The 27,980-nt window shown below is 45.0% G+C and overlaps 2 protein-coding genes across 3 annotated transcripts; one reads left to right on the forward strand and one right to left on the reverse strand.

Moving 5' to 3' along the window:
- Positions 1 to 314: 314 nt before the first annotated feature.
- Positions 315 to 27,980, forward strand: LOC109740368 (aminopeptidase P1). Of its 2 annotated transcripts, none has more exons than XM_020299419.4 (16): positions 315 to 543; positions 712 to 775; positions 1,641 to 1,780; positions 2,170 to 2,454; positions 2,588 to 2,710; positions 2,781 to 3,041; positions 3,735 to 3,821; positions 13,234 to 13,301; positions 14,044 to 14,107; positions 15,455 to 15,589; positions 15,675 to 15,755; positions 16,309 to 16,363; positions 26,425 to 26,529; positions 26,625 to 26,696; positions 26,818 to 26,942; positions 27,618 to 27,980. In XM_020299419.4, exons 1-16 carry the CDS (start codon positions 430 to 432, stop codon positions 27,783 to 27,785), a joined length of 1,947 nt encoding a protein of 648 aa, XP_020155008.1. In that variant the 5' UTR covers positions 315 to 429; the 3' UTR covers positions 27,786 to 27,980. The 2 variants fall into 2 exon arrangements, with proteins under 2 accessions (XP_020155008.1, XP_020155007.1); XM_020299418.4 differs by having other exon boundaries at positions 367 to 625.
- Positions 4,323 to 8,183, reverse strand: LOC109740369 (uncharacterized). Its single transcript, XM_040387069.3, has one exon. It carries the CDS (start codon positions 5,591 to 5,593, stop codon positions 4,688 to 4,690), a length of 906 nt encoding a protein of 301 aa, XP_040243003.1. The 5' UTR covers positions 5,594 to 8,183; the 3' UTR covers positions 4,323 to 4,687.

Genomic DNA, 27,980 nt, shown 5'->3' on the forward strand with positions numbered 1-27,980 from the left:
GTTATGATTTAAAAAAAAACTGAAAACACGAATTAAGTGCGTTCACGTTCATTCACATATATGATTTGCAATTATTTATCCTCTTGACATATGCCACCTGTTTACTTTTTCTAATATAAGCCAGAGAGACAAAAACTTACCTTTTTGACCGGCCACCACAGAGGGCTAGTGGGTAGCTGGCCGCCGGTTAGACACGTCCTAAGATTTAGGATGCATGCCATCTCATTTCATATTATTTTTTATTCCTATACCATTGCTATCCGATGAACCAAAGGAGACCTTCATGTTTTATTAAGAATACTTTTTGTAGTAGTCAGGAAAATAGTTATAATAAAACTTCAAGAACAAATAATCAATTTCCTCCGCGAACTCATCGCATCCTAAGCGACCAAACACACCCCCGACCACGTGACGGAGAAGCCGAGGATAATGACGTCGTCGGCGGCGGCGAGGAACCAGCACCTGGATGAGCTCCGCGCGCTCATGGCGTCGCACTCGCCGCCGATCCACGCGCTCCTCATCCCCTCCGAGGATGCCCACCAGGTTGTTGCTCCTGCCGCCCGCGCCGATCGGAACTGATCAGGGTAGATCAGATCCTGTCGGGCTCGACTGCGCCGAGTTTAGGGTTTTGTGATCTCTTCTGCTTTACTGGTTCGTTCCTCTGCTCGATGGTTGAGAATTGGTTTGCTCATCTGGTTCGTGTTCGTGCAGAGCGAGTACGTGTCGGAGCGGGACAAGCGGCGGCAATTCATCTCCGGGTTCACTGGGAGCGCTGGCAAGTGTTAATCCATCCGTCTTCTTAGCTCTTAGTCGATCGCTCCTTTGCCAATTGCAACGAGTTCAGGTCGACAGCACCGCCTATTAGTTGGCAATACTAGGTTTGTGTTGTTGTAGGCTTGTAGCAACTTGTTTTGCCACTTGTGTGCTACATCAATTGCAAGCGGCAGCAGGGAGGTTTTCAAAGTAGCTAAGATAGCATGTCATCATGGTGAACAATTGATCGAATCCAGTATCAGCTTCGTGCTTTGTTGAGGCTTGGTTAGGTTTTATTATGCGATTAGTTGAGTTCCCGTTCGTTGCCATGGAACGACATATATTTTTTCCTCTAAGCGCACTGAGCCACTTCTCCTTTCTGCAGCTGTGATGAATCCGTCATCACGTCCTCCAGTTGTGCACTGGCCCCTTCCCCCTTGCATACTATCTACACTTGCTGTCTTCTCCCTTGAATCCTATAGCGGATGCCCTTTCCATCATGTCGATCTCTCTCACATCATCTCCTCCTGTCACCGTCGTTTACCACCAATCCCATTATTGTCTCCTCGGATAGCTGGTTGGGGCTGTGGAGCCTCCACCTGTATGAGGTGAACACCAGATGGCATGGCACATCGACGCTCGCCCCCATCAATTCTGTCATAAAGAGTATGGGTAGGGCTAGCTATATATCTGTGTGTTGCCATGGATTAAAATTTTGGATTTTCTCGACATGTTTCATCAGAAAGGACTTCATTGATTTGAATTATTATGTTGGTATGGATATCTGAAAGTGTGGGTGTTGCAACATGCCGAGCCTGATGTTCATTATTTCCTTTTACTTAGTTGTCACGCGTCTTATTTGGTTCGTATCCTCAATTCCTATACAGGGTTGGCCCTTATCACTACAAAGGAGGCGTTATTATGGACGGATGGACGATACTTCTTGCAGGCCACGAATCAACTTAGCGATCGGTGGAGACTCATGCGCATGGGAGAAGACCCACCAGTCGAAGTCTGGATAGCTGATGTAAGTATTGACCACCTTCCCTTGCACATTTGGTTCAATTTTCTAATCTACCACACAGAACTTGTACAAATGATGAGGAACCTACGATGCTGTCCGTTTTGAGTTCTGCCACAATTTCAGTGATGTGAATCTGCAAATGTGGTTTTCTTGTTCACCATAGTAAGGTTATCTCCTCAGAGTTCTGTCTAAATAGATATAAGCGTTCAGCTTCAGCATTTAAGGAAACACACCAATCAATCTGTAATTGAAACTGCTTGTTATTTCTTCAAGAGTTGTGGAATATGTCAAAATTGTGAACGCCTTAACTTCATTGCCATCTCACCATCTGTTAATTGAATACTCGTCTCTAATTTAACTTGTGAAAACTAAATCCGCTGTTGTGTTCTCAGAATCTCTCGGCTGAAGCGGTTATTGGAATTGATTCATGGTGCATCTCTGTGGATTCTGCTCAGAGATATGAGCAAGCATTTTTAAAGAATAATCAGACGTTGTTTCAGCTTTCCTCTGACCTCGTCGATGAAGTTTGGAAAGATCGTCCTCCGAATGATGCTACACCTGTAATTGTGCACCCTGTAGAATTTGCTGGGCGTAGTGTAGCACAAAAGATGAAGGAGTTAAGAGAAAAGTTACAACATGAAAAGGCTAGTGGCATTATAATTACTGCCCTTGATGAGGTACAGTTAATTGATTTGCATCTTAGTTTCACTCATTCCGTACGGTCTATTAAATTGAATCTGTTCTATTTTCTCAAATTTTATAGGATTTATGAGCATCTTAATTTCCTCTTTATATAAATCCCCATTTTAGGTTGCTTGGTTGTACAATGTTCGGGGAAATGATGTGCATTACAGCCCAGTGGTTCATTCTTATGCTATTGTAACCCTGCATGGTGCCTTCTTTTATGTGGATAAGAGAAAAGTAACAACTGAGGTCAGTGAGTAAACTGAATGTTTTAAATTTGCAATCTTCCCATTGTGGTGTTAATGGTGATCTGGTGCAGGTTAAGAATTACATGTCTGAAAGTGGTATTGATATCAGAGAGTATGATATGGTTCAGCTGGATGTGAGCTTGCTTGCATCTGGACAGCTGAAAGGCTCTGCAGTTAATGGTAGCTTGCACATGGAAAAGGATATCAACGTGGCGGAACAGTCCAAAATCTGGATTGATTCAAATTCGTGTTGCCTTGCACTCTACTCAAAGCTTAGACCAGATCAAGCTTTGATGCTGCAATCGCCCATTACTCTACCAAAGGCTGTCAAGGTTTTTTCTTTTCTTTTCTTTTCTTTTCTTTTCTATGCATGTGTGTTTAATAGAAATTCGTGTGCATGCAATCACCTTTAGCCTTTCCAGTAGACTGCAATCACCTTTAGCTTTTCCAATGGATTATGACATACATACCATTTTTTTTAAACTCCCCTAAATCTAGTACTGTTAAGAAAATTTATGCTTCATTATCAAGCATGGGAACTTGATATTTGCATGTGCCTAAATTGCGCTGGATAAATGAGCCCAGTAATTTCTAGGAGCACCAAGAGGACGCATTGAAAGAAAGAGAAGTGTTAACATTGAGTCACTCAAATGAGTTAATTTGGTATCAGCTATCAAGTATAATGAAGTGTTAAAAACAGGTTTTGCCATAATTGTGTGTACTGATCATATCCCTTTTGATTGTGAACATATATTATCACATTAAACAAATGTTTCATGTTAGAAGTACATCCTGTAAGGCTGTAACTATTATGCAGAATACAGATATAATAGTTTGCACGCTAAAAGTGTATCTTGTTCAAGCAATTTTTTTTTCTTATTTCACTTTGTATTTTTGCATAAGCTAAAAGTGTGCATTTCAGTTAGTACGTACGGGTATGTAAGATAAGCTATATGTCCTTGCAAGTTCAATCATTTAGTATTTTTTTGCCTAAACATTTTAAATTTGTTGTAATGATGATATAGAATCCCATGGAGCTGACTGGTTTGAGGAAGGCACACATTCGAGATGGCGCAGCTGTTGTGCAATACCTGGCTTGGCTGGATAATCAGGTCAGTTAATTAGACTTTTTACTTAAATGCTCTGTGACTTAAAACATGGCATAACCCTACCGCTTCCTAGGATCTGACCTCTAGGGTCTTAAGCCGCCTCCCTTGCCGCCATGCATGGGAACTCCAGCAAGAGATCCTAGTGATGTGGTTGCCCCGCTTCACGCCCCCCCCCCCCCCCCCCCCCCCCAATCTGCAGTTTCAACCATTTTCACAGCCCAAATCCTCTTCTCACCGGGCTAAACGGCTGCGGCTGCTACCCTCCATGCCCTTTCTGACACCACAGGCCGTCGCATCACCTCCTTGGGCTGAGTGGCCTCGACAATGTGGCTGCACATAACCCGACCTGGTCAATCTCATCCTTGCCCTTGAGGACCATGCACTTGCTGGTTTCCGTGGTTATCGTCCGAGCCTACTAGCCCAGTTCTCTGCTCTGGCGTGCTCTCGAGTTTGTTCACGTTGTAAGAGAGGTGCTGTTCGTGAAGCTGCTCTTGAGGATGGGAGGAGGTGATTTACACATCAAAAGGTGGTAGCAGTGGCGGACCCAGGAATAGTTGACGCCCCAGGCGAGCAACTAATGGCTAAAAACCAATTTCAAGGCATACAAGAATCAATCTATATTTTGCATAACTAATAAGAAACCAAACGTGATATTCAATGGCAGCATTTGTTCCATGATGGGTCAACTAATAAAGCAAGACAAATCAAAAGACAATATGTGGCATAGATAAATGATACAGAAGATTGATACCAAATCAAATGATTGGTTGATCTGAGCCTCCCATGACTACATCTTCAATAGCAGACATCGCTAAACCTTCAATCATCAATTTTGAAATGCGAATCAATGCATAATATAGCAGGCAAAACTAATTAACAATAGATGCAAAATGTGAAAACTTACGTGTAGGACGAGGCAAAACACCTTTACGTGTGCGATAACCTTGAAATCGCTCAATGATCTTGGATTCTTCGATACTAACAAATACATCTCTCTCAATGTAACATACCATTCTATGATTCATCCAATCATCACCCATTTTGTTCCTCAATCCGGTCTTGATAATGCTCATTGCTGAGAATGCCCTTTCCACGGTTGCGGTTGCAACAGGTAAAATCAATGCTAACTCAACCAGACGGTAAACTAAGGGAAAAGTTGTGTGCATATCACTTTTAACCATATTCATGGCAAGATGACCAAGATCATTGCAATTCATCAAATGTGGATCACCTCTTGCTTCCCGAATGAATGAGTCTAGTTGGTTTCTAAGGACAAAAGTAACTTCATATGTAGAGAAGTCAGCAGCATACATATTAGCAAGATCTACTAGCTTGTCTTCATTATAATTGGCAAATGAATTCTTGGGATCAAGACAAGCAATGCATCTCAACAATTGAGTAGACCTTTCAGCAAAGCGGTTGTTCAACTCCACAATAAGTTGATCATGCAACACATTGAATATTTCAATTTTGACATGATGGTTGTAAGTTACCAATTGCCCACCCCAAGACCTTGAACGGCCATTAGCAGTTCTTGTATCTTCCATATTTGGCACTACAATGTTGTATTTGACACAAAAGTCTGTTACCTCTTTGAAGAGCTCATCCCAACCATTCTGCCTTATCTCTTGAATATCCTCCAATGTGGTTTTAATCAATCCCACAGCACGTACAATATTTTGATTTTTCAATTGCAAGCATTGTGACAGATTGTTAGTCTTGCCCAATAATCTAATCATAAGATGCAATATGAGAACAAATTCAAAAGACTCCATGTGCTTATCAACCCCGCGGCTGTAGTTCTTTGGGCAACATTATCTGCATCATTGTGTAAATTTCTAATACCTTTAGAACTGGTTTCCACATCTCAACAAGACGACACAATGTTTTATGATGCGATCCCCACCGTGTATCACCAGGTCTTGCAAGGTTAGTTAATTGGTTTTTCCCTTTTCCCTCAAGAAGTTCCTCGGCCTCTATTTGGCGTACTATTTCATCATGTTGCTCTTGGGCTAACTGATCATGTCTTTTACAAGAAGCGTTAACAATGTTAACAACCATGCTTGTGTACTAAAAAAAATCCCTTACTGATGAACAACACTTGGCAACAGCAACAACCGCTAATTGTAACTGGTGGGCAAAACAATGTATATAATGAGCATAAGGATTTTCCGCCAAGATCAATCTTTGCAATCCACGAAATTCCCCTCTCATGTTTGAAGCCCCATCATAACCCTGCCCTCTCAAATTAGACATAGATAAGCCAAGATTACCAAACATACCATCCAAAGCTACCTTCAGTGAAGTTGCTTTAGTGTCAGGAACATGCTCAACTGCCATGAATCTCTCAATCACCTCCCCTCGTTTGCCGAGATACCTACATAAGACAAAGGAGCATGATTAATATATAAGAACTTTAAGAAAATACACCTATAAGGCTACAATAACACACACACAAGCAAATGTACTGACCTCAAACACATAGCCATTTGCTCCTTCATAGATGCATCTCTGGACTCATCAACAAGTAATGCAAATTTACTATCTCCAATCTCCTCAAGAACGGCACTGGTGGTCTCTTTTGCACAAGCCTTGCATAAATCCTTTTATCTTATGTGATGTCAGCTTATGGTTATCTCCCGCATCCCCAAATAATTTTGCCACCTTTGGGTCTTTCTTTATGAACAAGTCCAACAACTCTTTAAAGTTACCCTTATTCATTGAGCTAGTAGACTCATCATGACCACGAAAAGCGAGAGCTTGTAGTATCAAAAATTTGACAATACCCAATATAATCAAGAGACGGGCTTTGTATTCTTCTTCTTGCTTCTGAGAACCCCTATCAAAGACATGTGGCAGATTTTGTCTTTGATTTTTGAAATCCTCATAATGTTGCCTAGATTTATTATGAGCACTATCATGCTTGCCAACATGCTGATTAAAAACTTTAGGTCCATCCTTCCAAGATTTGAATCCATTTCTCGTGAATGCTTCAATACCATAGTTTTCAGCTCTTGGTTGCTTAAACAGAAAACAATAAAAGCAAAAGGCTGATTTTTTTTCAATGCTATATTCCAACCAGCCGCGATGATCATTGAACCAATAGTCATGAAAGCTCCTACCATTTATCTTTTCATATGTATGATTAGTTGGTTGGCAAGGACCCATACTAATGTACTCCCTTCTAGCAAGATCTCTAATGTCTGGATCTAACACCTCAATTGGTATTCTCTTACCGGGGTCAAATTCAACATCACCGGGTTTGAGTTCAGCTCTAACATTAGGGGCAGATTCAACATCAGTTGTTTGAGCTGAAGGACCCGTTTCTGCAGCTTCGGTGGTTCGAACTTGAAAAAAAGAATTCAATGTCTTGTTTCTTTTGCTCATCTTGCGCTCCTGTAAAATTTTAGAGAAACAAAAATTTCTCAATGTCAAAATTGGTTTCTACATGACAACATCTAACAAACAGACAAACAGTGACATCTAGCAACTAAAATCATCATCATCCAATCAAATACTGACAAGACAATGGCATCTATAAACAAAAACAGGGCATCAAGTCATCAAAATTGTACTGAGAAAGTGAGGACTACCTCACTGGACACCGGGCCGGGCAGCCTGCAGGCTGCAGCCTCGCGCGGTCGCGCCCTCGGCGCCTCGCCGGACGCCGGACACGGCGAACAGGACAGCAGCCGCAACCCGCAGCGGCAGCGGCACAACCGGGGGGGGGGGGGGGCGCTGAAAAGGGGGGATCCGGGTACTGCCGGACGGAGGCAAGAAGCTGACCGGCGACGACGGGTGTGACCGGCGACCGGCGACGGCTTAGGGTTAGTCAGGTCCAGTCCAGACTGAGTCGGGGGCAGAGCGTCTGGCTGTTGCGAGTTCGTGCGGCCGTGCGGGTGAGTTGGCCTGGGCGGCCTGCCGTCTGGGCCTGGGCTTGGACCTGGGCTGCGCCCCAGGCCAAAGTTTTTTTATTTTAAATATAGGCCTATGATTTTTTCCATGCCCCAGGCAATGGCCTGGGCTGCCTGGGGCCCAAATCTGCCCATGGGTGGTAGAGCTTTGCCAGCACTAGGGGAGACATATGCCTTGATGGCTCCTGTGCTTCCCCAAGGAGCAGGAGGCTAAGGCTGTGTTTGGTTGAGCTGCAGATTCTGAAAAAGCTGCTGTGAGCTGTGACCTGTGAGAAAGCTGCTGTGAGCTTTCAGCTGTGAAAAAGCTGGAAGCTGTTTGGTTGAAACAACTGTTAAACTGTAGATTTGACTGAGTTGTCTGCAATGCCCCTGAGATTGTTTATATGCTAATTGACGGTAAAACACCGATATGCAAGTTAATTGACACATAAATTACTACTTCGGGAAGAAAAAAAAATTCATTTTTTAAATGTTGCACTATATATGTATATACAAACATGAGAGCACTATACATCTTTGATTGCACAAGACATGCATAAACAGGAGAGCACTATACATCTTTGATTTCATAGGACATGCATAAACAGGAGAGCAATTTATTTTCATACACGCATGATATACAATGTAGCTCTGGATCCAATTGAGCCATGAGTTGTTATAAGAAATCTGACCATAATCAGCTCAACTACTAATAAACACTAAAATTGTTGGTGATCTCCTAGCTTTCTTCAATCGCTCATGTAGCACCTGAGCTCATATCAGCAAGCCAACAATCATGCTGAATTAACAATCTTGAAGGCAAACTTTACTTGCAATGATGTCTTCAAGAAAATACTTTATGGGCAATGCTTCACAAACTCTTGTGTTGTCTGTCACACAGATCGCCAGATTTTACCTGCAATCTTTGAGCACAAGGGGTCAAGAGTCGTGTGTGTTCCATCTCAAACAAACAAGAAACTATACCGACGACAACATGAAACAACAACACTATGAGCATGTTTCTCTCCTGCTCTCGTGCGAAATATGGCATCGATGTACAATTTAACAATCAATCACATGCCAATAACCATTCTGTACACACATCTCCCTCGTACTGACACAACATTTCAGAACAAACACTATTCTTCCTACAGGCATTCTCACAAACACCTTGCAAGCATACTCCATACCATGTACTAAACAAACAGAAGATGATGGAGGGAGGGAGGGGATGAGGGAAGATGGTGGCAGACGCGGGAGGTGGCGTCGGCGTAGCTCTCGGGGCGTTGCTGTTGGGCGGGAGGGCGGCTTCAGGGAGCGACGACGCTGCTGGGATGGGGGCGGTTGCTCCAAGGGAGGCGTCGAGGCGGGGCAGAGGAGGGTCCAGCGTGGCGGCGGACGCAGGAGGCGGCGCCGACGGCGGAGGGTAGGCGGCGGCGCTTGCGGCGGCTAGGAACCCTAGCTGCCCGCACTCTGGACGAGTGGAAAGAGACGGGGACGAGGCGCTCTCGTGTCGTCGTGGTGGGCTTACGTTCGGGGGGAGAGAATAGATCAAAAGGTTTTCCACTTACCAGTGCCAAAGGGGGGTAAATACCACACAACTATCAGGGGACAGCTAAAAATGCCAAGCTGAAGTTGAGGGTACACCGGTTGCGACAATTGCACTACGAGGAAGCTACAACTTTTACAACTTCTGCTTCTCATTCTCACCCTTTGGCCACCTTATAGCTTTGAAAAGCCAGAAGTTGGCTACAAAAGGCCAACCAAACACAACCTAAGTTGGGGGTTGAGAGTGAAGAGGAGACCAAGGATGTGTTTGCTTGGGATAGTCAAGGATGGGTTAGGGCCATCCCTATTTTTGGATGGGATAGTCAAGGATGGGTTAGGGCCATCCCTATTTTTGGATGGGATAATCCAGTTTGGGTGTTTGTTTGGTTCAAGGGATAGAGATGGTTGGGATGAGTCGGTTGGAGTGTTGGTGGTGGATGAACATGACCAAGTGGGTTTGAGATGACCCTCTCATCTATGTGGTAAGATTACCCCTATATTTTGCTTGAACAAGGTTTTAAATCGTTTTGTGGCATCATTATAGCTATGCCAGCTATCGTGGAAACTATTTACAATAGTGTTTCTAAAGTAAAAGTAGAAAATTAAGTGTCTAACAAAAACACTGGCCAAGTAAGGACAAAGGAGAATCATCATTTAATAACTAATTAATGTATGGATAGATGGCTTACTTTCTTTCTTGGTTGTCACATCGTGAGTGCCGGTGGGAGTCGCTTGGAAGAAGTCGCCAACCGGCCGAAGCTCCAACATCAAACAACCTCCCAAGAAAGATTGGATGCTTCATTGTTAGGGTTTCTATTGTTTCATGTTATTTAGTTACATACATGGTCGTTTTGGATTAAGTTTGCGTGTACAAATGATTACAGGCTATTTTTGTCCCATGCACACGTACAAGATAATACTTTAGCTATAGCTGATAGTGAGCTATACCAAATCACATGCTATAGAGGTCGTCGTTAGGATAGTGGTACAAAGTGCCATAGCTTGGCTTTTGAACTCTCAAAAGGCTGTAGCTACCAATTTAAATCCTTGTGTATGAAGTCTAATCCTACAAGAAATATTGTCACAAACATATAAATTATCACAAAAATTGCATTTCGAAGAAATATCATACATGCGTAAACTATTAACAACAACAACAACAAAGCCTTTAGTCCCAAACAAGTTGGGGGTAGGCTAGAGTTGAAACCCATAAGATCTCGCAACTAAGTCATGGTTCTGGCACATGGATAGCTAGCTTCCACGCACCCTTCTCCATGGCTAGTTCTTTGGTGATATTCCAGTCCTTCAGATCTCTCTTCGTGGACTCCTCCCATGTCAGATTTGGTCTATCCCGACCTCTCTTGACATTATCAGCACGCTTTAGCCATCCGCTATGTACTAGAGCTTTCGGAGGCCTGCGTTGAATATGCCCAAACCATCTCAGACGATGTTGGACAAGCTTCTCTTCAATCGGTGCTACCCCAACTCTATCCCGTATATCATCATTCCAGACCTGATCCTTCCTTGTGTGGTCAAACATCCATCTCAACATGCACATCTTTGCTACACTAACTGCCGAACATGTTGCATTTTAGTCGGCAAACACTCAGCGCCATACAACATTGCGAGTCGAATCGCTGTCCTGTAGAACCTGCCTTTTAGCTTTTGTGGCACTTTCCTGTCACAAAGAATGCCAGAAGGTCGACGCCACTTCATCCATCCAACTTTGATTCGATGGCTCACATCTTCATTGATATCACCATCCTTCTATAGCATTGACCCCAAATATCAAAAGGTGTCATTGTGAGGTACCATCTGCCCATCAAGGCTAACCTCCTCCTCGTGCCTAGTAGTACTCCGCACCTCATGTACTCAGTTTTAGTTCTACTATAAGCCTTAAACCTTTTGATTCCAAGGTTTGTCTCCATAGCTCTTTAACTTTCTATTAACCCTCGCCCGACTATCATCAACTAGCACCACATCATCCTCAAAGAGCATACAACATGGGATATCTCCTTTTATATCCCTTGTGACCTCATCCATCACCAAAGCAAAAATATAAGGGCTCAAAGCTGAACCTTGGTGTAGTCCTATTTTAATCGCGAAGTCATCAGTGCCGCCATCACTTGTTCAAACACCACATTATCGTACATGTCCTTAATGATGGTAATGTACTTTGTCGGGACTTCGTGTTTCTCCAAGGCCCACCACATGACATTCCACAGTATCTTATCGTAGGCCTTCTCCAAGTCAATGAACACCATATGCAGGTCCTTCTTTTGCTCCCTATATCTCCATAAGTTGTCGTACCAAGAAAATGGCTTCCATGGTCGACCTCCCAGGTCCTTCTTTTGCTCCCTATCTCTCCATAAGTTGTCGTACCAAGAAAATGGCTTCCATGGTCGACCTCCCAGGCATGAAACCAAACTGATTTTTGGTCATGCTTGTCATTCTTCTTAAGCGGTGCCGTGACTCTCTCCCATAGCTTTGTTGTATGGCTCATCTGCTTAATTCCACGATAATTAGTACAATTTTGCCTTGTTCTTGAAGATTGGTACTAATATACTCCGCCTCCATTCTCCTGGCATCCTGTTTGCCTGAAAAATGAGGTTGAAAAGCTTAGTTAGCCATATGTCGCTCTCTCCGAGGCCTCTCTGCACCTCAATGAGGATACAATCAGGGCCCATCGCCTTGCCTCATTTCATCCTTTTTAAAGCCTCCCTGACCTCAAACTCCTGGATTAGGCGCACAAGACGTTGTACATGTCCTTAAAAGGATGTCATTGGAGACAACGACTATCTTATCAACCATTACATGCAAGTCTTAAGTACATGAAACAATGAATTTTGATTCACAGAAGGTAATGAAAGCATATGTACACAATTTACGTGCTTTCCTGCTTAGAGCATCTCCAGCAGCTTCCAAAAAAGCCTTCCCTATAAGTGTGTATTGGGGCTCTCCCCATAAATTTATTGGGTTTCACAGGTGTGCTTCTGTAGCAGATCCCCAATACAACTTTCCCTATACTTAGTATGACATATGTGCCACACCTGTCAGTGGCTTATCTCTCTTTCTCTCGTGTGCACGGAAGACACCGGCACGGAAGACACTGGCGGAGCTTCGGCGATCAGCGGCATGGTGGGGTGGGGGCCTGGTGCGGTAGGCAGCGGAGCTAGTGGCTTACGATGGTGGTCCGGCGGCGGTCCTGCGAGCATTGACGGTGGTCCAACGGTAATTGGCGGCGGCGCGCTGATGTGTCTTGTATTGGGAAAAATATAGGGGAAGATGCATCTCCTCTATATAGGGGAAGTTGGGGTGTTTTTGGGTGAGATCCTAAAAATTATTGTGTTTAGGGAAACTGGTGGAGCGCGTTTTCTCTGTCAACTTCCCCTATACGTGATTTTTTTTTGGGAATAGGGGAGCTGCTGGAGATGCTCTTATAACTTACTTTTAACTTGGACGCTCACAAGCCCATGACTGCTACATGTTTTCCTGCTTAAAAAAAATAGAAACATATTATTTAACTTTTAAGAGATGTATATTATGAATTGTTTGTGCTGCAATTACTAACAAAATGGTAATGAAAATTCAAAAAAGTATGTTGCTTAATATCCAAAGAGCTATGTTTTTTGAGAATATATGTGTATTCGAGTGAGGTAATTTAATCTCACCATTCTTATGCAAGAGGTGAGCTGATCATACTTATTCCATTCTATCTCTCCAACCAAACGCTATAATGGAACCATTCTGCTCCATCTGTACGGAACCAGTCCCATTCCAGATTCCGCTGGAATGGAACCATGACATTACACTCCACTTGGTTCTCCAACCAAACACACCCTTAATTTGCATCTGATATGGAGCTCATGTACTTTGATGATGTGGCATGCTTATCCATGATCCTGTTCAACATGTTTAGTTGGTATTTGCTATTTGCTTTGATGTTAGTTTATTTTGTTTTCCTCTAATCACAGATGCAAGAGAACTATGGGGCCTCTGGTTACTTCAGTGAGGCCAATGGATCACAGAAAAAAGAGCATTTGTGAGTTTACCCTTTTATTTTTGCAGTTTGTTTTTTGAGCATCCTGTGAGCTGTCTTTAGTCTAAGCTAGAGCCAAGCATTACTACACAACGAAAACTATTATATGTTCCTAGAGTAGTCTGCTAGACATTTTACGTGGTTTTCTGGAGTGGGGATTTGCATTAGAAGTGCATATGTCTTATAAGACTGGCTTTATGATAAATGAACTTATGATTCATCATTGACCAATCTTTTGTAACGGAACACCTAATTATGTCATCATGATTATGATACATAATTAGGCAGTCTTTGGAGCAAAGAGACTTAACTGGTTCATGATGATTATGGGGAGTGCTAGTGTCATTTTTTTTCAGTAGTGGTACTGATAAAAATTGTGGTTCCTTCAAATATCTCACTCCGGCGTCTGAGTGTTTTAACTGACCATGAGATCTGTTTCTACTGCAGTATTACTAGTGTGCACTTCTATTGTTGGCTTATTGTTACAACAATAACATATCGTTAGTTCTACAGGCGCATTCCTTGTAGTTCCAAGTTTCAACTATCAGACCGAATTTTCTATTTGCATCTTATTTTTCAGTACATGAAAAAGGATCTTGCATCCATGCTACGTCACCTATTGAATGATTTATTTGCCCTACGCTCTGCATCCTATGATAAACACATGCATATGTTTTACTGTTGTTTATTAGAGGGTCAGAGACCAGGGATTTGGTTATGTTAATCTGCTCTTTTTGTACTTCAGGGAAATAAAACTTACTGAGGTTTCTGTCAGTGATAAACTCGAAGCCTTCCGTGCGGAGAAAGAGGTATTCTGCAGTATTTATGGAATTTACCATCCCAGCAAGTCACTTGATAGTATACACGGAATCTGCTTAAACATAAACCACTTTTCATGATCCTATCAGCCAGTTTTACCGACTTCTTGTGTGTCCCATTATAAGTTTGTCACAACCGTAAACTGAGGCTTAAGATAAGGCCCCTAGGTGCCTTTTAGTTTTATTTGCAATTCCAATGTGGGTGTTTTTTTTGCAGTAAATTAGTAGAGCATAAATATGCAGTTACAATGTCAAGGCATAGTAGCCTGGTTCGCAGGTCAAGGGTGCGATCCCTGTCCTGGGGTCAATCGACCCCGATCAGGGCCGGGGACGACGTCGGGTCGAGCTAGATCGATTGCTGGATTGCGACCTTGATCGATGGACGCTGACCTAGATCGATTCCCGATCGATTCATGGGGAATTGATGCTTACCATGCAATCGCACTCCAATAATCTGAACTCTTCCGGCCTGCCGGAGTCCGCCCTTCCACGATCCGCTGCTAAGCTGACGTCCATTTGTGCTGTCCGCTGCCATATGCGGCGTCTCCTGTCCTGCTCCCACCATTAATACGCCGTACGCGAGCGGTGAGCCACTAGAGATTTCGACGCCGATTGGGGAAGCACGAGGCAAAAAGAATGGCGGGAAAGGCAAACAGGAGAACGTGGAGTCTGATGGGGGGAGGCTTGGAGCTTGATCCATGCCAGACTGGAGCTTTGAAGATGAACCGACGAAGAGGGATTTGGTCATAGTTGTGCAACCAATGCTTCGTAGGAAAGTAATAATCACGCCATGGGCTGACTTGTGGCCCCATTTTATAATCAATTTTTATTTTTATTGTGTGAAATTTCAGGCCGGATCTTTTCCCTTCCTGCAATATTGGGAAGTATATTGGTGCAGGTCGTAAAGTTCTTTCTTTCCCTCCATGCAAAAATTGGGATTGCGTACCACAACCCGATGTATCGTACCGGGGTCATCGACCCGAAAACCTTTGGATCGCGATCCACACCAATTAGCGTCCTGAAGAAGTATACCCCTCATTGAACCTCGTTCCGGTGGGGTGTCCACCCGCTACCCTCGACCTCGTTCCTCGACCAGGGCGACCCAGATTCCCTGCAACTATGTGTCGCGGTGACATTGGTACTAATATGTAGTGTTGTGGTGTTTCTTGAAATATGTGTGTTTTTGGAACATTGTTTCTTAAAATACGTATTTTTTTGGAACATCTTTTCTTAGCATGTTTTATTCGAACTTATATTTAATACCCATTCCTCGTGGGCATTTTGTATTCAATCTCTTGATACATATCAGCTTTGACCAGTCATTATATGTTGCTGCAGCATTTTAAAGGTTTAAGTTTTCCTACGATATCATCTGTGGGGCCAAATGCAGCAATAATTCACTATTCTCCTGAGGCAAATACATGTGCGGAACTTGATGCTGATAAAATATATCTCTGTGACTCTGGGGCACAGGTTGAGTACATATCTGTATTGAACTGCAATTTTCTGTTTGCGGATTCCATAGAATCTAATGAATTTAGTGATGGTATACTTGCAGTACCTGGATGGCACTACAGACATTACAAGAACTGTACATTTTGGTAAACCCTCAGAGCATCAGAAATCGTGCTACACAGCTGTAAGTTATATTTTTGATTACTTGTTCTTAATATATACTATAATTTATTATGAGATATGGAGTCAGGTTGTATATTTTTTGGAATATTATTTCTTCAAGCGTGGCATCAATCACGGTGTTTTCATGTGTTCTCACCTTATGAACTCTCCATTTATGGAGTTAAAGAATTCCTTGAGCTTACAGCTTAACCTTGTTACTCAATTAGTAGTTTGATCAATGATTGTCACACAATATCCAAACACCTCACCTGTTAGCTCAGCTACTATTACTATCGGTGCTTTGTGATTGCCTGTCCCATTATTCTGCTGTTAGAACACATGTTTATATTTCAACTAAAGGCAGTTTGATATTTGAAGTAGGCATGCTATTTTATTTACCTTATTATATTAAGTAAAATAACTCTGATCTTAAATACTTGACTTACGTTTGATCCATTGCCAATATATGCTGTGATAACTCACACCTAGTATAATTTCCACATTAATTTTTATTTTTGGACTACTTATGTTTGACCTCATGCTGATACCAAAGTGGTGTTGAATATCGAAAATAGGTCTTGAAAGGCCACATTGCCCTAGATGCTGCTGTGTTTCCTAATGGGACCACAGGTGAGTCGTTTTTTCAGTGTTCTTATGACGTGAACTCTTGTGCCTTCTCAAGAAATCTATGCATATGCATAGCACTGTGCAGGCAAAGCTTTTGTAGAGAAAATTATCAAAATATTGCAAAAGTTTGACATGTGATCAGCCATGCTTACCATTTTCGAGCTTGAACTAAACAAATATTGCTTTGGTTGAAAAGATTGCCTTCAGTTGAATTCATTTCCCTCTCAAATATGTTGATTTTGGTTATACTTTGATTGGATTAACCTTGTGAGGCATGCATCATGTGTGACAACAAATATGTCCGTGTAAGGCCAGGTCTGAAGTAGGAGTAGGTCATATTTGGAGGACACTATCAAAAGTCCAAACAAAGCCTTGCTATCTGCATAGCATAGTTATTACAATGAAAGAATTGGGAACATGATGAAATATGTTCCACAACCTTTGTCGGCGAGTCCGGTCCAAGGGCTGCGGAGCGGGAGGCATAGTTGTAGTTTTCGATTACGCAGAAGCACACAAAAGTACAGAAGGTAAATTGACAGAGGAAATATGGGAAGAGCTCTTTACTAGTGATTCTCATCTACTGTGCGTAGTATGGGTGCTCTCCTCTTTATATACCAAATGTGAACGGCTACCGATGCATGCTGGAGGGGGTGGGATTTGAGGGGGGAGTGTTTGCAGGTTCTCATTCGCAATTCTCAGCGAGGAAGGAGCTATAGTAATAACGAAACATCGTTCAATTGCCAAAGGTTTAGCTAACATAGAGCTTACAACCCAACCGAAATGAGTGTACTAGTTTAACCTAAGGTACCATATAAACAAACGGGAAACCAGGCGGAGTGAACAAGGGAGCCAATTACTCCAGCCTAGATAGCAAGCCGGCTAAGCATCTCCTCATAGGAGAACTTCTGCTAGGGTAGCATCAACATCGAGTTAGGGTGGAGGGGTGAACGCCAATGCCTCTACCATGGGCACCTCTAAGGCGCCATCATAGGAGTAGATTGTGCTCCTCTGGACAATGGAGATACCCTGCTCCAAAGTGGTTGCGCAACTAGGTTCTACTCCGTCATCTCATGGAGGCAAACTATGTGCTCCAGCCTCTTGAATTGCTTTTCGAGAGAGATCCAAAAGGGCTAGGGCATTGTGTTCTGCCATGTACTCATTTTGCAGGGTCCCGTGGAGATGGGAGTTCAAGAAAATGCATTGCCTAGGCATTCCCCTATGAGTGGTGAGGACCATCTGGGTCCCCAAGCCTATCGTCCTCTAAATTCACTTGGATTCAAGGATGATCTCCAGGTCGAATGCTTCTTGGGGTAATCTAGCCCATTATGGCCAAGCCGTTGTTCTCTTGGTTTATTGATTTTGGCCATCAGCAATTAATGCGAGCTTTGGGGAATTACATTGGGTAATCCATAGCATAAAGGCGATGATGGTTCATATTTATTTATCAAAATGGCATTCTAGTATATTTTAAAACACGCTAAAATATGCAATACTTGACGATTAGAAATAATGAACGATTAATCCATGACACTAAAAGCATATAATAAAATCGTGTACATTAAGGTAGCATGTTAAGCGCGTCAAAACCTGAAATTAATGCAAAAACCGCACCCGAGAGGCTTAAGCCTAAATATGTGCAACAACAACAACAACAACAACAACAAAGCCTTTAGTCCCAAACAAGTTGGGGTAGGCTAGAGGTGAAACCCATAAGATCTCGCAACCAACTCATGGCTCTGGCACATGGATAGCAAGCTTCCACGCACCCCTGTCCATAGCTAGCTCTTTGGTGATCTGTTGAACATGTCGCCTTTTAGTCGGCCAACACTCAGCGCCATACAACATTGCGTGTCGAACCGCCGTCCTGTAGAACTTGCCTTTTAGCTTTTGTGTCACTCTCTTGTCACAGAGAATGCCAGAAGCTTGGCGCCACTTCATCCATCCGGCTTTGATTCGATGGTTCGCATCTTCATCAATACCCCCATCCTCTTGCAGCATTGACCCCAAATACCGAAAGGTGTCCTTCTGAGGTACCACCTGGCCATCAAAGCTAACCTCCTCCTCCTCAGATCTAGTAGTACCGAAACCGCACATCATGTACTCGGTTTTAGTTCTGCTAAGCCTAAACCCTTTCGATTCCAAGGTTTGTCTCCATAAAACTTCCTATTTACCCCCGTCCAACCATCGTCAACTAGCACCACATCATCCGCAAAGAGCATACACCATGGGATATCTCCTTGTGACCTCATCCATCACCAATGTAAAAAGTTAAGGGCTCAAAGCTGACCCCTGATGCAGTCCTATCTTAATCGGGAAGTCATCAGTGTTGACATCACTTGTTCGAACACTTGTCACAACATTATCGTACATGTCCTTGATGAGGGTAATGTACTTTGCTGGGACTTTGTGTTTCTCCAAGGCCCACCACACGACATTCCGCGATATCTTATATAGGCCTTCTCCAAGTCAATGAACACCATATGCAAGTCCTTCTTTTGCTTCCTATATCTTTCTATAAGTTGTCGTACCAAGAAAATGGCTTCCATGGTCGACCTCCCAGGCATGAAACCAAACTGATTTTTTGTCACGCTTGAAATTCTTCTTAAGCGGTGCTCAATGACTCTCTCCCATAGCTTCATTGTATGGCTCATCAGCTTAACTCCACGGTAATTAGTACAACTCTGAACATCCCCCTTGTTCTTGAAGATTGATACTAATATACTCCGTCTTCATTCTTCTGGCATCTTGTTTGCATGAAAAATGAGGTTGAAAAGCTTGGTTAGCCATACTATCGCTATGTCCCCGAGACCTTTCCACACCTCAATGGGGATACAATCAGGGCCCATCGCCTTGCCTTCTTTCATCCTTTTTGAAGCCTCCTTGACCTCAGACTCCTGGATTCGCCGCACAAAACGCATGCTAGTCTCATCAAAGGAGTCGTCCAGTTCAATGGTAGAACTCTCATTCTCCCCATTGAACAGCTTGTCGAAGTACTCCCGCCATCTATGCTTAATCTCCTCGTCCTTCACCAAGAGTTGGCCTGCTCCATCCTTGATGCATTTGACTTGGCCAATATCCCTCGTCTTCCTCTCTCGGATCTTGGCCATCTTATAGATGTCCCTTTCGCCTTCCTTTGTGCCTAACCGTTGGTAGAGGTCCTCATATGCCCGACCCCTTGCTTCACCAACAGCTCGCTTTGCGGCCTTCTTCGCCATCTTGTACTTCTCTAAGTTGTCTGCACTCATATTCAGGTATAGGCGCCTGAAGCAATCTTTCTTCTCTTTAATCGCCTTCTGGACATCATCATTCCACCACCAGGTATCCTTATCTTCGCTTCTCCTTCCCCTGGACACTCCAAACTCCTCCGAGGCCACCTTACGAATGCAAGTCGCCATCTTCATCCACACATTGTCCGCATCCCCTCCTTCCTCTCAAGGGCCCTCCTTAATGACCCTCTCCTTGAACGCCTGAGCTACCTCCCCCTTGAGCTTCCACCACTTCGTTCTAGCGACTTTGGCACGCTTATCCCGCTGGACACGAATCCAAAAGCGAAAGTCAGCAACCACCAGCTTATGCTGGGGTACAACACTCTCTCCAGGTATCACCTTACAGTCTAGGCACACACGCCTATCTTCTCTTCTCGAGAGGATGAAATCAATCTGGCTAGAGTGTTGGCCACTACTAAAAGTCACCAGATGTGGTTCTCTCTTTCTAAAGAGGGTGTTAGCTACAATCATGTTGTAGGCTAGAGCAAAGCTTAAGACATCTTCTCCTTCTTGATTCTTGATGCCATAGCCAAAGCCCCCATGCACCCCTTCAAAACCTGTGTTAGATGTACCCACGTGGCCATTGAGGTCTCCTCCTATGAAGAGCTTCTCACCAATCGGTACACTCCTAACCATGTCTTCCAGGCCTTCCCAGAACTCCCTCTTGGTGTTCTCATTGTGGCCTACTTGCGGGGCATACACGCTGATAACATTGAGAACCAAGTCCTCAACTACCAGCTTGACCAGGATAATCTGGTCCCCACGTCTCTTGACGTCTACCACTCCATACTTGAGGCTCTTGTTGATCAAGATGCCTACACCATTTCTGTTTGCAGCCGTCCCCGTGTACCACCGCTTGAAGCCGGTATCCTCCACCTCCTTCGCCTTTTGTCCTCTCCATTTGGTTTCTTGGACGCAAAGGATATCAACACCTCTCCTCACCGCTGCATCAACTAGCTTCCGAAGCTTCCCTGTCAGAGACCCTACGTTCCAGCTACCTAAGCGAATCCTCCTAGGCTAAATATGTGCATTTAAAAAAAATAGATAGTTTGGGGGGCTTATGCGTAAAATAATTAACCATGAATGTTAATCACATAACTACATAGAAACTATAGGGGCTAAACTACAAATATCCGTGTCGAATTGAAAGACAGTGAGCCAATATGCACCGAATGCAACCAATCTATTTATTTTGAATCAGGCAATATGCCACACAACCCTTAGCGGCCCAAAACCATGGCAACTCGTTACCGGGGTGCAGCGACTTGGGTTTCCACTACTTGGCAGTGGTGGACACTATGGTTGGGGCTGAAAGCAGCAGTCCACGGTGCAGGGCGGGGTGGGGTGCTCGGGAGCCAGAAGCAAACGACGTGGTAATGCTCGTGGCGTGTGAACTGACCCGCAAGGCAGTGCATGACTAACACTCGACGGCTTGGAGCAGAGTTGGCGCCGCAGGGGTGGAGCCAGCCAGCGCGCTAGTGACGACTACAGATCGGGCACGCTAAGAGCTCGCGATGGCAGCTTGGCCTTGCGACGAGGTATAGCTCAGCGGTGGCACGTGGCTCAGCGTGCACCAGACGACGGTGCGTGGCCAGTGTTCGGCGGCTTGAGGTGTTGTCGAGGCCAGCAGGGGCCTGACGGCGAGCTCGGCTCGAACAAAGTTTGCGGCATGTGCACGTGTCGTGGCCTATGGGCGGTTCGTGAGCATTGCCAAAGCGCGACAATGGCACGAATGCGATTGGGCACGATAGCTGCACGGGCATGCCAGCGCATGGTGTCCAGCATGGCTGACAGCTTGGGCAGCTAGTGCACATCTGGCGTGGTAGGGCACGTAGGAGCTCGCGCATGGCATGTCGACGCTCTCAAGTAGTCGGCAACAGGATTTTGTGGCGGCCATCGAGGCCAATGCATGATGGAAGTGGTGCAACCCAGCCATAGTAGTCGGCAGTTCGGTGTGCGTCGTGCTCAATGACGTGTCAGTCGCTGACACGCACACTATGAGCTTCAGGAAGACTTGTCTTGTTTGTCTGCCTTCTGGCACCATCTACCTCCGGTGTAGTCAACAAACTCATTTATGCAAATAAAGAATCAACATTGGTGAGTGACATCAAGTTTGCTCGGTCTCGCTAGGTGCAAAATATTCCGTAAACTATGGGAATTGCAAAAACATAATCAAAATTAGATGAGGAATCCATTTTTGAAACAATATTTCGGATCAATACCTCTGTGACGATCAACAAGAGCCCGCTCGATGGAGGCTCAGGGTAGAGTTGGGGGAGCAGACGTGGTAGAGTTGGGGGAGCAGACGTGCTGATAACGTGTTCCGCAACTTTTAAAGGCGAGTCCAGTCCAAGGGTTACGAAGCGGGAGGTGTAGACGAAGTTGTCGATCATGGATGTCAAAATGAGAACCCCATTGGCCACTGAAGTTGTGTAGTTATTTATGAACAACTAGTGGCTGATATGCGCCTTGGCGCGCCCCACCACGGCATATTATATGGAATAGGGGACATAAATGCATGTGAACACATCTAAAACAAACACCGAAAGAAAACATACTTGGGTTGTTCAAAGAGATACAAATGGCGTTTGTAAATTCATATTATTTGATTGCTTCAAAGAAGTACTTTTCAGCACTAAACTTGTATGTCTTACAGTAAGATGCAAAATTTAAATTTGCACGCACAAATCTTCCATAGTAACAACATAGTGCTAGGTAATTAGCTGAGATTTACAACTTTGATTGGCACCTTCAACATATCACGTGTTAAGTCTGCTGGGGGACACAACCATGTATTCTGCACGCAGCTTGTCAGTCTGCGCTGGTCCGTGTGCCCCTGTGCGTGGCAGCATGCATCCTTTGGGCGGTGGTGGCTGTGCTGCCAAATGCCATGTTGCATGTGCCTCCATGTGCTGCCTTGCCTTTTCTTTTTAAACTTGATGCCAGATTGCTTGGCTTTGCTAGTATAAGCTGGTAAGCGTTGTCTGCTGACAGCTGAACGCACCAAGTGAGCAAGAAGAGAGCGCGCTCATTCACATTCAAGTTTTGCACATTGCCACACTCGGTGAGCGCTCGAGCTCCAGCGGCCACCACCGTCAAGGTCACCGCGCGCTCGAGCTGCCCCCGGCTCTAGCCCCCGCAGGCGCAATCGCCGCTGCCATCTCACTTGCACGCTGACATCGGTGTTGAGCTGGCCATCATCCGCGCTCGGTTGTGGTGAGCGGCCCCGACGGTTTTCGTGTTGCCGAAGGACCGAGGTAGCTTGCTCGCCTTGCCTCCACAGACAAACAGCCGCCGCGTACAACTCAGTCAAGCTGTTGTGGTTGCCGATGTCGTTCTCTGCAGCCTGGATCTGACGGCGCCTGAGGAAACGAACGCAGCTGTGTGAAGAGGACGAGGTGGGTTGCAACAGAGCAGGAGCACAAGACGGTGGCAACGCACCTCGCTCAAAGAGGCCATTGACGAGCACGAGATAGTAGCGGCGGCGCACCTCCCTGGCCTGGGAGGACTCGTTTCGCTTGATTCGTTCCGTTGCACCCGCACTATTCCTAATTTTTTTTTTGTTTCTATTTTGAAAAAAAGGGGCGTGCGCAAGAGGGGGGAAGAGACTAGGGAGCGAGGCTGACAGCGGTGGCTGAATCTAGGGAAGGGAGAGAGATGCGTAGCGATACAAGAGAGAGGGAGAGACGGTGGTTGTGAGATGGGATGGCAGGAGAACGGGCTCGGGGGCCTAGAAGGGGGTGTGCCTGTTAGAATAAACCCGAGGCGCGTAGTCGATCATCCGAGGACCAAGCAATCACACAAGCACGACACCGAGATTTGTTAACGAGGTTCACCGATATGGCTACATCCCCGGGGCCTGACTACGGGCGCTCCTCCCTATGACACCCTCACAATACCGCACCCCGGCCGCTCGGGCGCCGGCACACGCCGCCGGCTCCCCCTGCGCGCCTGTTCTATTATGTTGGCATAGGTTACATCGTGTGTCTACCTTCGCTATATATGAGAGGCCTAGGATACAAGTGTCCTACTAGAACACGACTCCATATCCTATCTAAACACAATACTACCCAGAGTCCAACTGTAACCTACCTTGTACACTATATTCGACACAACTCTTAACAAACTCCACCTTGGCGAATATTCTCCACCATCTTGAATTCGTCAATGCGTCAAACTTTCATGTACATTGGACTTGAGCTTATCCCATGAGTACCACTGCTACTCCATATGACTCCACCTGCAACTTGTAGTCCCTTCTTTTCTTGACCAGTCAACACTCGAGCAAAATTAAGTTCATTGTTACTCTAATTTGTGCTCCCAACTTCCAGAGTATCCGTCCAACGCCATCACACACTGATCACTGACCTGCGTGAAGGTGAACAACTCACATATTGGGTGTCACACATAAGAGTTACCTGAACTCAACATCACCGTTCATCACCGCTCCTTTCTTGACCGCCTGTCTGAAACTTGAAAGAATTTCACCATTGCTTGTAGTCATCCCGAGTCAAATTCGCAGTTGTCTCACCAGATGTATGACCACCAGAGCCCTGGCCCGTCTCCATGGCCCGTGCATAGCACACGCCTTGCCGCTATTACCACGGCGAGCCTCTGCTGTCCCGGTCGAGTCTCAAGGGTCGCAAACCCACACCACTCAACCCCCACTACATAGTACCACCGATCATCACCGACCGATGACGAGTTTTACGCTTCCATCAGACCATTGGGCTCCAGTCCGAATTACGTGTCCCTTATTTTTCCCCGCTGAAATAGGCTTCGACTCTCTGGATCCTTACACCGTAGCCCCTCAATCCAGCTCCACCTTCAACATGACTCCATGGTAGATGATCAGTCCACCCTCGCGCCCCGTCGATTTCAAGCTCTGTGTGCACGCCACCTTGAATCAACCTCGCGCCATAGTCTTGTCGAAGCCACACAAGCCCTCAGGGCCTGCGCCACGGGCCTGCGCCACGTGTTTCCACGCCCAGAAGTCGGTCACCATCAACATCACGCTCCTATGTCGCTGTCGCCGATCTCATCACCGTCTTCTATTCCAATCGACTCACGTCGATCGGACTACCTAGTCCGACCCAGCCGAACCTGTTCGACTGCACGACACACTCGAGGCTCCCAAATCATCTTCCGCGAATTCTAATCCATCACATGATAATTCCATCTTAGCTGACATGACTACCTGCAACGCCTTCAAGCATCCATGTTGTGCCAACAAATTTTTCATCCTTGTCTGCCATAACCCAAGGTTTTCAATCCCGTCGAACTTCTCCACCACAAATCAAGTACCCGTTGGCGCCATGATTCTTCATATGACTGACCCATGAACAATTAACCAAGCTGCTACCAGACACAATGCCTTGCAGTCCGTGTACGTCTAGCAGCCCAAAGTCTCTAACACCCTTCTCATGTACTAGTAGCAAAATACTAGACTGAAACTTGATTGAACTTGCTACTCACGAAACTTTGCTCCTTGATGCTTAGCCAGATCCTTTGTACTGCTACGTCACTGTTCTGTCTACTGCCAAACACATGACCCGATGCAAACTTTGCTAAAGCCTTCCGCTAATTCCGATGTTGTATCGCTGATGGATTTTCCTCGTTCGCTCGAATCAATCTGCCTGTGCATCGTGTACGAGGACTCGGTCCTCCTTTTTTTCCGAACAAATCTCGCGTATTGCCTTGGTACAGCACAACGCAACACATCTCGCCCTAGCAGCTTCCTTGCGCGATGCACGCGGCACGCCTGCACGTGGGCCACATGCTTCCACGTTGGCCTGGCTCGGCCAACCCTCGAGGACGCCCTTGCGAACCCTTGCGCTTCTGCTCTGCCGCCGCCACACATCTGCTGCCATCGACCGCCTCCTCCGTGCCGCCGCTTGCACGTGTTGCACTGTGTACGCTTGCCCGATCGATCCGATCGATCGCCGCACGTCCCGTCTGCTGCCTGTACACATCTCGCTCTGATTTGCTTTTGCCGATATCGCAGAGGACCACACCGTAGTCGACTGCATCTCAACTCAATCCTTTCTCTAAATCGACGACCTGCATCCTCAAATCGAACCTTGCTCATGATACCACTTGTTAGAATAAACCCGAGGCGCGTAGTCGATTATCCGAGGACCAAGCAATCACACAAGCACGACACCGAGATTTGTTAACGAGGTTCACCGATATGGCTACATCCCAGGGGCTTGACTACGGGCGCTCCTCCCCGTGACACCGTCACAATACCGCACCCCGTCCGCCCGGGCGCCGGCACACGCCGTCGGCTCCCCTGCGCGCCTGTTCTATTATGTTGGCATAGGTTACATCGTGTGTCTACCCTCGCTATATATGAGAGGCCTAGGATACATGTGTCCTACTAGAACACGACTCCATATCCTATCTGAACACAATACTACCCAGAGTCCAACTGTAACCTACCTTGTACACTATATTCGACACAACTCTATCAGTGCCGAGCTGAAACCGAGTTTTTCAGGGCTATATTGTGACTTTGGAGGGCTGCCGTGGGATGATCGATCCGCCATCGATTTGCGGCCAAGATCAGGGAATCATGGATGAAAAAAAGGGTACGACGTGGATAGTGTGGCTGCGCACCCACTCGCGCAGAGTTTCTCTTGGCGAATTGGACAATTAAGACTAATCCTTGTATTTTCTTAGCGAAGCTAACTATTTATACGTGTACCTGCATTTGCATTTACATACAAGGAGATGGCATTATCTTTTATTTTTGCCGTTAATGGAATGTTCTGTGTAACTATTCAACATTGCTTGTAGGTCATGCTCTTGACATACTGGCAAGAACCCCACTGTGGAAAAGTGGTCTTGACTATCGGCATGGCACAGGCCATGGAATCGGATCTTATTTGAATGTCCATGAAGGTCAGATGGGTGACTCATCCTCTTTATTTTCTCTTAGTTCATCTGAATGAATAGCCATCATGGAATGATGTGACCATCTTTTTCTTTGTAACCAGGCCCTCATCTAATTAGCTTCAGACCTTCTGCTCGCAATGTACCACTGCAAGCATCAATGACTGTAACAGATGGTCAGTGAATATCTGAGCTCACACTGCTGTTAACAGTTCAAAATGGAATTACTTATACTCCAGTTTCAGTCCTGTTGTCTCAAATCCCAGGGAATGTAAGTTGCATAATCTCTTGTTGCAGAGCCTGGTTACTACGAAGATGGAAACTTTGGTATAAGGTTGGAGAATGTTCTTATAGTCAAAGAGGCTGATACTAAATTTAATTTTGGGGAGAAGGGTTATTTGTCATTTGAACATATAACATGGGTAAGTATTGTTTGTTCATTGTCCACCGCAATAGCTGTTATTGATGTTCTTTGTTTTCACTTTGAACTAGCGCTTCCAAGTTAGTAGCTGATGAAGTTAAGACATTCATGGAAAATAGCTGCTTTTCTAGGTTCAGCTCTCTGAGGAGGGTCTTCGATTTCACAATGTTATGAGCCCTGGAATTTCTATTCAATAAATAATACATTCTCTTAGCTTTTGCTGCTGTTTTTCTTATCCAAGTCAATATATTTCTTGTCTTATAAGTTGTTTTAAGTATCCTGAGTCCATACTGCTACCTCTGTGCCAAATTATAAGACGTTTTTGTAGGCTAAACTAACCTACAGAAACGTCTTATATTTTGATACCGAGGGAGTACTATACTAGGATCTGATGTATGATGATTGCTATGTTTAAGTAATGTATAATCTGTCCTGGCAAGGAATCCCAATCGTGCCTCCAAAATAAGGGAAGTAGCATCTCTTTAAATCCTGCAGGGAGGTCTTTCAGGCGAAGCCTTCAATATTTATCACTGATTCACATTTAATATAAGAAAACTTTGCAGGCTCACCGGCATTTCCATAACCTACTGTTCTTTTCACCTGTTCACTTGAGCATGTGTTTCTTGTCATGTACCACTCCTTCCTCGTATGCTGATGAATTTCTTACGTCGTGCAGGCTCCATACCAGACTAAACTTATAAATACTGCCTTGTTGACCCCTGCGGAGATCGAATGGGTAAACTTGTACCACTCCGACTGCCAGAAAATCTTGGAGTCTTACCTAAATGTTCAGGAGAAGGAATGGCTGAGGAAGGCCACCGAACCTATAACTGCGAGCAGTTAAGCCAGCCACTTCATGGTTACTGCTGTTGTGAGCCAAACGTAGATAGATGGCTGCCCGAATATTTAATCAACTTTAATAAGTGTGAATTGCGCCAAGTGAGCACCCGTATTCTTTATGTATTTCGTGCCGCCTAGCGTGAGGCCGGAAATAAGAATACAGATACTGAATGAATACTGAATTGTTACTTCGCTTGAA

Source organism: Aegilops tauschii, chromosome 4 (genome assembly GCF_002575655.3).
Source record: "Aegilops tauschii subsp. strangulata cultivar AL8/78 chromosome 4, Aet v6.0, whole genome shotgun sequence".
Lineage (NCBI taxonomy): Eukaryota > Viridiplantae > Streptophyta > Magnoliopsida > Poales > Poaceae > Aegilops > Aegilops tauschii.

What these genes read in the sequence shown, in the direction of transcription:
- LOC109740369 (XM_040387069.3), bottom strand. Translation starts at nt 5,593, where the DNA reads ATGGAGTCTTTTGAATTTGTTCTCATATTGCATCTTATGATTAGATTA.
- LOC109740368 (XM_020299418.4), top strand. Translation starts at nt 467, where the DNA reads ATGAGCTCCGCGCGCTCATGGCGTCGCACTCGCCGCCGATCCACGCGC. An exon ending in TCACAGAAAAAAGAGCATTT is followed by an intron (nt 13,302 to 14,043) that starts GTGAGTTTACCC and finishes TTTGTACTTCAG; the next exon opens with GGAAATAAAACTTACTGAGG. An exon ending in TCTGTGACTCTGGGGCACAG is followed by an intron (nt 15,590 to 15,674) that starts GTTGAGTACATA and finishes GTATACTTGCAG; the next exon opens with TACCTGGATGGCACTACAGA.